We start from the raw sequence: 13,179 nt of genomic DNA, 5'->3' as shown, positions 1-13,179 counted from the left end.
GGACAGGAAGAGTTGGCCATTGAGGTTTTAGACATGCCCGAGAATGTGTCCCTCCTCAGGAACCGCACAGACCCGGGACCCAGCCGGCTGGGGGGGAGCGGTCGGCCGGCATGGGCGGTCACGGCGCTGGCCAGCGTGCTGATCTTCACCACGGTGGTGGATGTCTTGGGGAACCTGCTTGTGATCATTTCAGTTCTCAGAAACCGGAAACTTAGAAACGCAGGTAAGAGGAAAGCGACGCGAACAAACAAACAAACAAACAAACAAACAAACAAACACATGAATAATGAAAAACGCATTCTCAGTTGTCGCACATAGGGTTGCATGCACGCAATTGTATTTTCTTGTATTGAAGAGTGAGAGTAGGTTGTCATTTATGTATTGATGGATGTTTATTACTTTAACCATACTTATATATCATACCCTATATTATGACTGTATTGGTATATAATAATAATCATCTTCATAATAACGTCTGTACACTGACGGACAACATGCATGAAACATCTCATGCACGGTTTTGATACATTTTGCATGATATGCTGTGTAAGTGCTGCTTTGTATTAACACCTATAAGACAGTACAGGAATCTCAGTTTAATGAATGAGTGTCCGATTGACAATAATGTCCCACTCACGTGCGCTGCATGGGTACAAATGCGTGGCTGGGACGCCATTGCATGAATGGGTTGATCTGCTGCACGTTGTGTTTAATGTTTTATATTTATTTATGCTCTACTTAACAACGTAGGCTGCACATGGCAGCATGAATGTGAGATCATCCATCTGTCCATCCTCAGCATTGTTAAACAACGTGGTTTCTGTATAGGAAGTCCATCAACTGTGGGAACTATGGAACACATATTGCCAAACTTGCAGTCTACGAAAGCAACGTTTCGTGATTCCAATAGTGTGCTGTTATTGAGGTGAAGTGGTTTTATTTTTGTATTGTTTTTAAAATATGTCCCATCTCATCTTATATGCATTTTATTTCTCAAAAATGTAAAGTGCGTTTTTTACAGCCTAATTTGCAAACTGTACAATACAAAGGGGGGCATTAACCAGGTTTTCTGTAAGAGGTGACTGATTTCATTCATTCATGATTAATCTTCCGTGAGATGTATTACACTTAGCAGTACACTGTCAGCTCATCTACAATATATAGACTGCATACTTTCATAACAGGAATGCTACCTCAGTCAGTTATGAACATGGTGCTCCTTCACGCACAGATATATTAAACAAACACAATTATATTTCAACCTGTAATTTGTAATAGTACAGTTGCATTAAAGTATATTAATTTTGCAAACTTTCACATGAATACATGCATTAATTAGATGGCGTGTAATAGCCCCTTACTGCTCTAGTAATTGCAAACGAATAACATTTTCACTTCAGAGATTGACCTGAAGCTAAAATCAATCAAAATGATCATTATATCAAATTAATAACAAATCAAATGAACCCTGGTTCTAGCTGAATCTAGAGTCCATATTAATGTCAGACATGTAAATCATTAGTAAGGATTTTTTTTTTTTTTAGTTTTCCCTCCATCAAGGGAACTTTAATTTTGATTAAACAGGCTAGATTTACTGCTGCTACAACTGGCTCTGCTACCTCTATCACAGGGATTTAATTCATCCCTCAGCTGTAGTAAGACAAAATCAATAGCAGCCTCAAGAAATCTCATGTTGCTGTATTAGACACTACTTAATAAATAAATAGTTATTGCTATCTGTTTTTCAATTATAATGCCTTAAAACTTGCTTTAGGTGTAGGTTGTATACAATTGTTTAAGAAAAATTAAAGAGTTAGGCTGTATGTTTGGTTTTCTAGAAGTAAAATCATATTGGAGAGATTAAAATTCCGTTGCTTGTTCTTTTTCGGTAGTATTAATGCAAGGAAATTTAGAGCTTTTTTTAAACTGTTTTGGAACAGTGTAAACTTTCCTACCCATTTTCACATTTCCTGATCTGTTGGCTGTAGATTTTACATAATTCAGACATGTGTCATTTGAATCAGGGGTACAAGTTCCTTTAAGAAGCTTTACATCCACACATGGTGGAATACACAATAATAAAATAATGCTTCTTTCTTAAATTGTGTACAAATCTATACAGGATAGCAACAGACCATGCACAATGCTATTATAGGAACTTTTTATAACTGCTGTACTAGACTGTGAAGGTGTCAATTAAGTCTGAAATGAACAATGAAACAGGATGGATCTGAAGAGAAGAATGACTGTCTCTTGAAAGAAAAATAAATAAATAAACTAGGGTGTCAATATGTGCCTATTACTTAAAAAGGAGGGGGTTGTAGAAGGGGACAGGGGATTGTGTGATCTACAGGAATGTACAACAAATGCCCCCAAATCAACAGAATGACTTCACATTTATGTGCACATCTTGATCTTGTTAGTACTACAGCCCACACCACACTGTTGTTCAACATTATTTTTTATTTTAATGAAAAGGCTGCCAATTAGTTTGAGACATCCTGGTACTCTAGGGGCAGGGTTACAGACCTCCTCTTAATTAAACCCTGCTGATTAAATCCATGGCTTCAAACATGGCTTTCAAGTCAGTTCTCCTTTGCTACCTTTCCTCTACCTTCAGAGGGCATTTAGGGGATTGAGGCAGCTAAAAATCTGCCCATATTTTGCCAGGAGTCATTCCATGTTTCATAACTTGGAAATAATTCCATACATATTAATTTCTCATGCCCAGCATCCAATAACTGTTATTTTAAAGTTAAACCATTTGAATATTCTCACAATTAAATGTGGTCATTTCAACCCCTGTCTCTGTTTTATAGGTTATTTGCATGACTTGAAGAGAATAGAAAGGTAGAAGTCTATCTCAGCTCCCAGTAGAAAAAGCTTTATTTTGAAAGAATAAATTATAAGGAGCTATCGGGACTATGGAGTGTACTAATGTGGGAAGTTTGATAACTCATTTGTTTAGTGTTTTAGTATAAAGTCGAGCATTACCTCACGGGCGCTGCAGTCTGAGACAGTTCTTCTCTGATGTTTGGATTTCAGACTTTATCCCTGCTGAGGGAGGTTCTGTGTAGCATCATTAAAAGGCAAGAAGGGTATTGTATGTATTAGTATTCCACATAAACTTTCCTTTTCTTTTGCAAGTACCTTTTGAATTTGGTCTGTTCATCCATTAAATAATGAGTTATACAGAGGCTTGCTGATTTCTCATGGCTACAGTGGTAAATCTGAGCATTCAAATATTTACAATAGTAATTTAGACAATTATCTGCTTCCTGGCATTTAGAAGCCATTGCTAATGTGAACCATTTTCACTGGTTGTAAGCATAACTTGATATAAACACATATTTGGAGATGTGTGTCTGTTTTTCTAATGTACATGTTGTGTTGTAAGACTAATTCAATAAGGTGGTTTTGACTGTGGCAGGAAACCACAAAATCACCTCTTGGGTATACTGCAGGTTATAGATGTTTTCATTTATTTTATATAGACTTTTCTTTGTCTGCCCTTAAAATGACTTAAATAATGTATACTGAGTGATTCATTTATTTTGAATTATTGGCATATGCTGTTATTGCCCTTGCCAACTTTGAAGCAAGCTGGCCCAGAATAGTTGTCCTGACTGTGCTTGTGTCTGCGAGTTACATCCCTGGACTTTAATACTGGCCAGCCAGTACACCAACTGTGTATGTTTGTATTTGTATTGCACTTATGTTGTAAGTCGCCCTGGATAAGGGCGTCTGCCAAGAAATAATAATAACAATAATAATAATAATAATAATAATAATAATAATGTTGTGATTAGTTATTGCCCATATTATGGTAATGCCATGCTCTTCCAATAAAGACTCACTTGTTCTTGCTGCTTTCAATGCATGTAACAGCAATATGAGAAACACTCACAGTCAAAAGAACACCAAGAACAGTTTCTTCTATCAGCCCAAAATGCTGTTTTCTTGACTGTAATTAAGTTTACTCTTACTTTTGTGGAGATAAAGAGATAAAGGTCCACTGAGTCAGCAGATGAGTGCAGTGGTGTGACTTTATAGTGTAGCAGTAAAGACAGATGATTATTGTTTTTTGCAAACCATTATGAAGACAGTTGTCATAAGCAAAATTGTTGATGATCTTGAAAAATGTTTAGTTTTTGTGTAGAATGTATTACTCTTTTTTCAGTGTGACCATCTGGCCTGAAACATTCCCTGGAAACTTTGAGACAGGACATTTTTAGATTTTTAGAAATGAGAGAAATGGTTGTGTAAATTGAGCAGTGAGGCAGCACTAGTATAATACAACAGATGGTTGTAAATTGTGCTTTGAAATAACCCAAAGGTATGAAATGATTAAATCACTGTATATTTTTTAAAGGTCTTTCTAGATCAGACCATGTGAACAGCTTATCAGTATTATTAATTTAATGACTAACTCGCAACAGCATGTATTTATATAAATAGTAAAACAGGATTTTGTCAGAAACGTTATAATAAAAGATCAAGTATGGAGTGAATTGATTCTACTGTTAGTCACATGTATATTACCAAGGGCCAAGTTTCCCCAAAAACGACCGCTGTATTTGAGTGCAACTCCCATGAGAATCGTTACTACTACAACACAACACAAACAAACAAAAACAGACCCCTTTGAAAGTGGTCTAAGATTATTTCTTAGAGAATGCTGTTCCTGATGTACATGTACAAAGTTATACGTCACATAAAGGTCTTGTGTCTAATTATCTGTGATTCAGTGTAGGGTTTGCTTAGAAATACCCTCCTACCTCCCCACTAAAGAACCACGGAGAGACTATGACTGCTGCCAAATGGGTTTTCCTCGAGATTTAAGTGAAAAATTATCCTTCATCTGTAGGTATGCTGATTATTCCCTTGTGGGTGGTGATGCGTGGAAAAGTGAGTATCAAGGGGATGTGAGAGTGCTCTGATGCAGCACCATTATAGTTGATACCAAGTTCAATTTCAGATCTATATAAGTTATTAAATGTTATTATCAACATTCTAATTATATTAATAGAGCTTTTCCTGGGTATCATATCTTATTCTTTTATAGTTACCATCATTGACACTCTTGTGCATTAGAGGTCAAGTTTCTGTTTTTTGGAGGGACTATCTAAGTTGTTGAAGAAACTAAATTATAGTGATAAACAGCTGCTGTGCATAAATGAGGGAAAGTATGCAATGGCCTGCCTTTGAACTTGATTAAATTATTTGCAGGTGAGTGTGCTTGATCTAAAGTGGACACAAAGCCCAGTATGTTTACCTTACCAATGTGAAACATTGTTCCTCTTCATTTGAGATCTCTGTTTCAGGTGGTGGACAGAGGAACTTGTTTCCAGCCAGGATAAAGCATTTTGAAAGTGTAAAATTTGAGACTGTCCACGTCCCTCTTCCCAAGATAAAAATGAATTTTGCTTGGGGCTAGTGTTCTCTGAATTGGCTTTTGTTTGTGGAGTCAGTGATAATGTTTTTTCTCGTTTGTATCCGTCACATGCTTTTGAGAATTCTCTTAACATTGGCTTATCTGAAAGAGTGCAGACACGATCAGCTTCAAAGAGCACGCTCTACCATAGCCAAACTCTTTAGAGAGAGCCGAACAGTGACTGTCTGCTCTGGGAGAGCCACATTATCATATTCATGAAGTTTGCCAAATTAAAAAAATAAAGACATACGTGAAACCTAAGGATATCAAAATGTGTTACGTCTGAACTAATTAAAATATAAACTTGGACACTTGATGAGACTTTCAAACAAGTATGTTTTTGCTGGGTACCATTTCTCTGATGCTATAAGCTAAAACTGCACATGTGACAGCCTTTTAGTTAAGATTAAGTTTTGGTGAAGATGTCTCCCTTCACTCACAGCTTGACTTATACCCTCTGCAGCCTGAGTACACTTTTGCATGCTGAGCTCAGTGTCAGGAGATCTCTTATCGACGTATTCCCAGTCAGTTTATAGTCACCTCAAATAGTGTTATTCAGGGGACAGCTAGTAAAGCCACTGAGAGTTCAAAGCCATTCACATAAAGACCAGTTTATTTGTAATGCTCTAGAAAGAGTCGCTCCTGCAAAGTAGCACTGAAATTGTCTTTTTGAATATGTACTGCAGATTATGTTTGATGTCATATAAAAAAATGAGAAGGTATCCAGGCGTGGAATGTTGGCATGATCAGATTCCTTAACCACCACCAGGCTGAGTGTACAGTAGGTGGTGGCTGTTTGTATTACTGCAGCACAGAGAAAGAGTTGTGCTGATGAGAGGATACAATTTCAAACACTAGGTGTGTGGCCGCAGGGTCTTTCTGAATTAAGCGATATTAAGTGTTTCAGTTTAGTTTCCCCTCCACTCCGCAGCTTCATTTGATTGGGGAGTGGCAGATTCACTGACCCCTGCCCACACTAGGCATTGCATGTTATCTGTGAGGGCAGGTGCACCTAATAGAGCAAGGCCAAAGACTAAACAATGCATTGCAAACCTCGCAACTGCAAAGAATAATATGTGCTAAGTTTACACTCCAGTAAATAACTGAGCATTTAGTTTCTCCTGACAGAATTAATGTAACCTTATGGATGAAAACCCAGAAGGTGATCTGGATAGAGAGATGAGAATTAGAAGCTATTCTGAAATTCTGGTTTGGGGTTAAGTTTGCTATTGTGTTGCCTGAGGATGCTATGATCAATTTAAGTGGAATCTGAAGGAGTAAAAAAAAAAGTCTCATTCTAAGAAAAGATGGTCCTCTTTCTAGAACTTATCACCCGTTTTAACAGTGGAAGTGGTGAATGCTTTTAGGGATGATAGCATTGCACCACATATACAACCTGACACTCCAACTGCAACTCAACAAATCAATGCGTGTTGCACTTTATCTGTCCCATGAAAAGCAATACTTTTAGAAAGATGGTTCTTCGCAATTGTCAAAGTCAATATCAAGGCAAGGTTTATTTTACTGTGGTGATGGGATAAAAGAACAGTTGCACATGTAGGTTTTCACATTAAATAGGATCATGCTCTGGAAATGACAGTCGACCTTAGAAACAGATGGTGCAAACATTATGTTTTATAATAAGTTGATTGAACCTGTTATTTGAATCATTGTGATTAATGGATATGAGTCAAAGTTGTGACCACAAGCACAATGTGTAAATGTTGAGATTATTAGAGAAGGGCAAATTAAGATGCATATTGTTTCTGCTGCAGACAAGAGCTTTCTGATAACGCAAGAACCCTAATAGAGCTAAAGATCTTAATGGGTTTGAAATGAGCATAATCATTCCATGTGGTGCACTGTTTGTACCACTGGAATTGAACATTAAAAGTAGTGGGAATCAGTCTCTTTTATATCCATTATAAATGTATTGTGGTAATTTCAAATAAAGGCTTATGCAACTGTCTCTGAAGAGCCAAGGGTGAGGGGGGGCGGGCAGCCTTTGATGTGTGATAAGTGTTGAATTGAGGCAGAGTACCTAAGCAGAAAAGCAAGATAGCAGTTTTTAAATAGAAAAATACTAATGGTCCTATAGACTTTGTGCTATATGTACCGCAGAGACCCAGATTCTTTGAAACACAGGGAGATGCAGTACAGAGGGGGCTCATCCTTTTGTAAGGTCTTACAAAAGTGTATGGAGGTTGGGCTGCTAGGACTCTGCCTTGGGGGAGAGAGTGTTTTCTGCTGTTCTGCATGCTTGAAGTGGTTGGGATTCGTATCGATTAAAATACAATACATTCATCCTCATTCTCATATACATCTTTAGCTGCTCAATAGTGTTGAGTGAAGAGTGTAAGTAAATCATCACTTTCCCTCCCAGCAACTTCTTGTTTTGTGGCTTTTAGTTTAGATTGGCCTTTGCCACCATATCATTTCAACCTAATGGAAAACACATTAGCTCTTCACATTTCCCTGTTCACTCTTTTCATCTTCCAAGCATAAACTCCACAGGTATTTTGAGTTTATTCTTTATCTGTAAAGGAAAAGCATGAGCTTCCCACTCATTTATGAATTATAATAAATCCTGGCAGTACATTATACGCAGAGATAAGGATTTATCTAAGCTGTCTGATAAAGTAGAACTGAACAAATATAGCAGATAATATGTGATGTTTACAAAGGGATAATGACAAACCAAATAAATCAGTTTGAGAGATGATGAACATTGAAGGATAGTGCCCAAAGTTGTCCCATCCCCACCCCCCAATCACACACAGTATTTGTGCAGTGCCATGTTTTTTTGCTCATTTAGTTATAATGATAGATTGAATCAATACACGTTTTACATTGATTTAAATATTACAATTAATTAATTCATTTTGTTGAAAATGCAAAGCGCAAGCACGTGCACATGATATCATAGCTCTCTCATTGTGAAAGAAAAGATCTCTGGGACATAGTAAGTATGTGATGAAGGAAGATTATGCACATTTTACACCAAGCTGAGCCCATAGCAAACATCACAGGGCATTAGCAGTACAGGGTAAATGAGACAATTGGTATAGAATATATACCATATATTTCTAGCGAGATTGGTAAGTTTCAACAACTTTCGTCAAGTTGTTTAAACGTGAACAGGATGAAGTTACTTTTGCTATGTGGGCTGTTGTTTTTTGCATTTATGCCACTCAATTAGGAAAGTGTTGGCATAGTTAAAAAGAGGATCGTCTACATTTGGCAGTCAAATTACATGTTAAATTTGAAAGCATAATGAACCAATCCTTTAAAGAAAGCATCTCACAATTGCTCAGTCGTCTTATCTCTAGAGCTCTTTAGAAAACAAGGTGTAATATCTTAATGGTCTAATTTCATTTATTAAAAAATACAAGGCTTTCTATGTAGTAACACTATTTAAAAACATTAATCATTCTGGTGTTTTATATAGTTCAATAACATAATTTGCAGTGTGCTTTATTAATATTGAAGTACATTACCCAGTAGCATATTCATGTAATTGCAAAGCTTTTATGAGAAGGGTTACATATTAATGTGTTTATTTTCAATCCTATTTTTCCAAGGTTCTTTGTAAATATTCTCATCTTATGTATGTTACATGGTGTTACAACACTTCAAATACATTTTTGAAAGGCATCAAACAACCAAAACTGTGGCTATTGAACCCATAAGTATGAAGTGGCTATTGTTTATCATAATTTCTCTCATAAATAACCTGTGAATGTAGTCACCAATCAAGAATCAAGTTATCATTCCAAAAGACCTTTTGCCCCAAGGTAGATTGTCTGTGAATTAATGCTAGATACACTATAATGCATTTTTGTTGTAAAACAATTGATATACAGTGCATCCGGAAAGTATTCACAGCGCTTCACTTTTTCCACATTTTGTTATGTAACTTACAGCCTTATTCCAGAATTGATTAAAATTCATTATTTTCCTCTAAATTCTACAAACAATACCCCATAATGACAACGTGAAAGAAGTTTGAAATCTTTGCATATTTATTTAAAATAAAAATAAAAAAAAGCACATGTACATAAGTATTCACAGCCTTTGCTCAATACTTTGTTGAAGCACCTTTGGCACCAATTACTGCCTCAAGTCTTTTTGAGTATGATGCTACAAGCTTGGCACACCTATTTTGGGCAGTTTCTCCCATTCTTCTTTGCAGGACCTCTCAAGGTCCATCAGGTTGGATGGGGAGCGTCGGTCACAGCCATTTTCAGATCTCTCCAGAGATGTTCAATCGGGTTTGAGTCTGGGCTCTGGCTGGGCCACTCAAGGACATTCACAGAGTTGTCCTGTAGCCACTCCTTTGTTATCTTGGCTGTGTGCTTAGGGTCCTTGTCCTGTTAGAAGATGAACCTTCGCCCCAGTCTGAGGTCCAGAGCGCTCTGGAGCAGGTTTTCACCAAGGATGTCTCTGTTCATTGCTGCATTCATCTTTCCCTCGATCCTGACTAGTCTCCCAGTTCCTGCCACTGAAAAACATCCCCACAGCATGATGCTGCCACCACCATGCTTCACTGTAGGGATGGTATTGGTCAGGTGATGAGCGGTGCCTGGTTTCCTCCAGACATGACGCTTGCCATTCAGGCCAAAGAGTTCAATCTTTGTTTCATCAGACCAGAGAATTTTGATTCTCATGGACTGAGAGTCCTTCAGGTGCCTTTTGGCAAACTCCAGGCGGGCTGTCATGTGCCTTTTACTGAGGAGTGGCTTCTGTCTGGCCACTCTACCATACAGGCCTGATTGGTGGAGTGCTACAGAGATGGTTGTTCTTCTGGAAGGTTCTCCTCTCTCCACAGAGACATGGTGAAGCTGAAGTGTCAGAGTGACCATCGGGTTCTTGGTCACCTCCCTGACTAAAGCCCTTCTCCCCTGGTCGCTCAGTTTGGCCTGGTGGTTCCATTTATGGATGATGGAGGCCATTGTGCTCATTGGGACCTTCAATGCTGCAGACATTTTTCTGTACCCTTCCCCAGATCTGTGCCTCAATACAATCCTGTCTCGGTGGTCTACAGACAATTCCTTGGACTTCATGGCTTGGTTTGTGCTCTGACATGCACTGTTAACTGTGGGACCTTATATAGACAGATGTGTGCCTTTCCAAATCATGTCCAATCAACTGAATTTACCACAGGTGGACTCCAATCAAGTTGTAGAAACATCTCAAGGATGATCAGTGGAAACAGGATGCACCTGAGCTTTTGAGTGTCATGGCAAAAGCTGTGAATACTTATGTATGTGTGCTTTTTTGTTTTTTATTTTTAATACATTTGCAAAGATTTCAAACAAACTTCTTTCACGTTGTCATTATGGGGTATTGATTGTAGAATTTTGAGGAAAATAATGAATTTAATCCATTTTGGAATAAGGCTGTAACATAACAAAATGTGGAAAAAGTGAAGCGCTGTGAATACTTTCCGGATGCACTGTATATCTAACCTGCTAATGTATTTTTGACAACTATGCTGAAGTGCCACCAACAAATGTTTAGCACTACTAGGTTAAATATAATTAATATAAATAAGTTAAAGTACTTCAGGGAGAATTATCTTTGGACATTCTACCAATGAAATAGAAAAGCAGCAGTCCGTTTGTTGTACCTTATTTAAATTTCTCCCGGGCATTGGTCATTATTAAGGCGATGGCTTTATTGTATTGCTATGTACAGTTCTATTCTCATGCTAACAAGCATTGCCACATATCCAATTACAGAAAAGCTGATACACTATTAGTGGTTCTCTCCCAGTCTAACTTCTCTATACAAATGTTACATTTTCAGCTAAACTTAGTGTAGTTGCAGGAAAGGTGAATTTGTGATTGTGTTGAAATCTTCATGTTTTTAAATTAAATGCCAGCATTTTGGTGTAGTGGATTGCAGACACAGTTTTTGTTTTCCTCTGATTGACCGTATTTAGTTTATGCTTGGTTCCAGAATTCAACCAATTTCTGAATATATTTAAACATGATAGTTTGCTTTCAAATTGAATAACTATTGTAAATTAATAATATTTAATATTTCATCCATAGTCTATCAATGATAATAAAAAATACATAACTTCTCTTATTTAGCCAAGAAAATACTTTGAATGAAGGTTGAATGAGAACAAAGTTCTGTATGGATGCAAATTCTACTGATTGCAGTATAATTTATGGTTAGAATGGTTCAGCAGTCAAAGTAATTAAGATATACAATTTCCATTTTCATACAATGGTCTCTTTTTAGTTAATCAATTTCATTATCTTAACAGTACGGTGATCTGAAACGTTCCTTTTGTGCATAAGAAATATGTTACAGTGCAGTATCATAAACAAACTAATACTTAATAAAACTGATTTTCTTACACTTGTCTTCACCCTTGTAAAATTGGATTTATTGTATTTATTTTCATCGGAATAGCAAATTAAAATGGAGCACATCTAAGTTTATTATGATAAGAATCAATATTTTTTGTAATGAATGAAATACTTGAATGAAAGTTGTCAGTGACCTCTTGCTTGCGGAAAACAGCAATAATAATAAGTAATGGTATAATGCTTCTGCCCTAAGATTGCATGCTACATTAGAGCTCTCTTTTATGACTGTACCCTCTCAAAGATTACTTTATTAATTTTCCAAATGGCTGATAATACGTGTCATTTTGCCTTGGCAAGGCAGTAAATTCACTTTCACCCTTTTAGAAGAAAAAAAAACTCTCAAAAACCTACTTAGCTGACTGGTCTCATTGAAGATACTTGTAGTGTGTGCTATTAGGATATAACAGGAAAGACACCGAATCAATGGGATTGAAGGAAAGGGAGGTGGGGCTGCCAATCTACCAAACACCTTAGCTCTGAGGCACTGAAAACATGACCTCTTATTACCCTTCCCTCAGTTGTTTCTTTGTTAAGCCCTATAACTCCCCTGCCCACCACCTTCTCCATTCTGTGTGTGTGTGTGTGTGTGTATATATATATATATATATATATATATATATATATACACACACTCTCCTAAAGGATTATTAGGAACACCACACTAATACTGTGTTTGATTCCCTATCGCCTTCAGAACTGCCTTAATTCTACGTGGCATTGATTCAACAAGGTGCTGAAAGCATTCTTTAGAAATGTTGGCCCATATTGATAGGATAGCATCTTGCAGTTGATGGAGATTTGTGGGATGCACATCCAGGGCACGAAGCTCCCGTTCCACCACATCCCAAAGATGCTCTATTGGGTTGAGATCTGGTGACTGTGGGGGCCAGTTTAGTACAGTGAACTCATTGTCATGTTCAAGAAACCAATTTGAAATGATTCGACCTTTGTGACATGGTGCATTATCCTGCTGGAAGTAGCCATCAGAGGATGGGTACATGGTGGTCATAAAGGGATGGACATGGTCAGAAACAATGCTCAGGTAGGCCGTGGCATTTAAACGATGCCCAATTGGCACTAAGGGGCCTAAAGTGTGCCAAGAAAACATCCCCCACACCATTACACCACCACCACCAGCCTGCACAGTGGTAACAAGGCATGATGGATCCATGTTCTCATTCTGTTTACGCCAAATTCTGACTCTACCATCTGAATGTCTCAACAGAAATCGAGACTCATCAGACCAGGCAACATTTTTCCAGTCTTCAACTGTCCAATTTTGGTGAGCTTGTGCAAATTGTAGCCTTTTTCCTATTTGTAGTGGAGATGAGTGGTACCCGGTGGGGTCTTCTGCTGTTGTAG

At 37.6% G+C, this 13,179-nt stretch overlaps 1 protein-coding gene across 1 annotated transcript in view; it reads left to right on the top strand.

The window, feature by feature from the left end:
• Positions 1 to 33: 33 nt before the first annotated feature.
• The window catches only part of LOC136747119 (melatonin receptor type 1B-like), a 31,406-nt gene continuing 18,260 nt past the window's right edge, over positions 34 to 13,179 (top strand). Inside the window, exon 1 of the mRNA XM_066700075.1 lies at positions 34 to 223. Coding sequence (XP_066556172.1) covers positions 34 to 223 — 190 coding nt within the window. The remainder of the gene's footprint in view (positions 224 to 13,179) is intronic.

This window comes from Amia ocellicauda, chromosome 3 (assembly GCF_036373705.1).
Source record: "Amia ocellicauda isolate fAmiCal2 chromosome 3, fAmiCal2.hap1, whole genome shotgun sequence".
In the NCBI taxonomy this organism is placed as follows: domain Eukaryota; kingdom Metazoa; phylum Chordata; class Actinopteri; order Amiiformes; family Amiidae; genus Amia; species Amia ocellicauda.
This window is presented reverse-complemented; position numbering and strand designations above follow the sequence as displayed.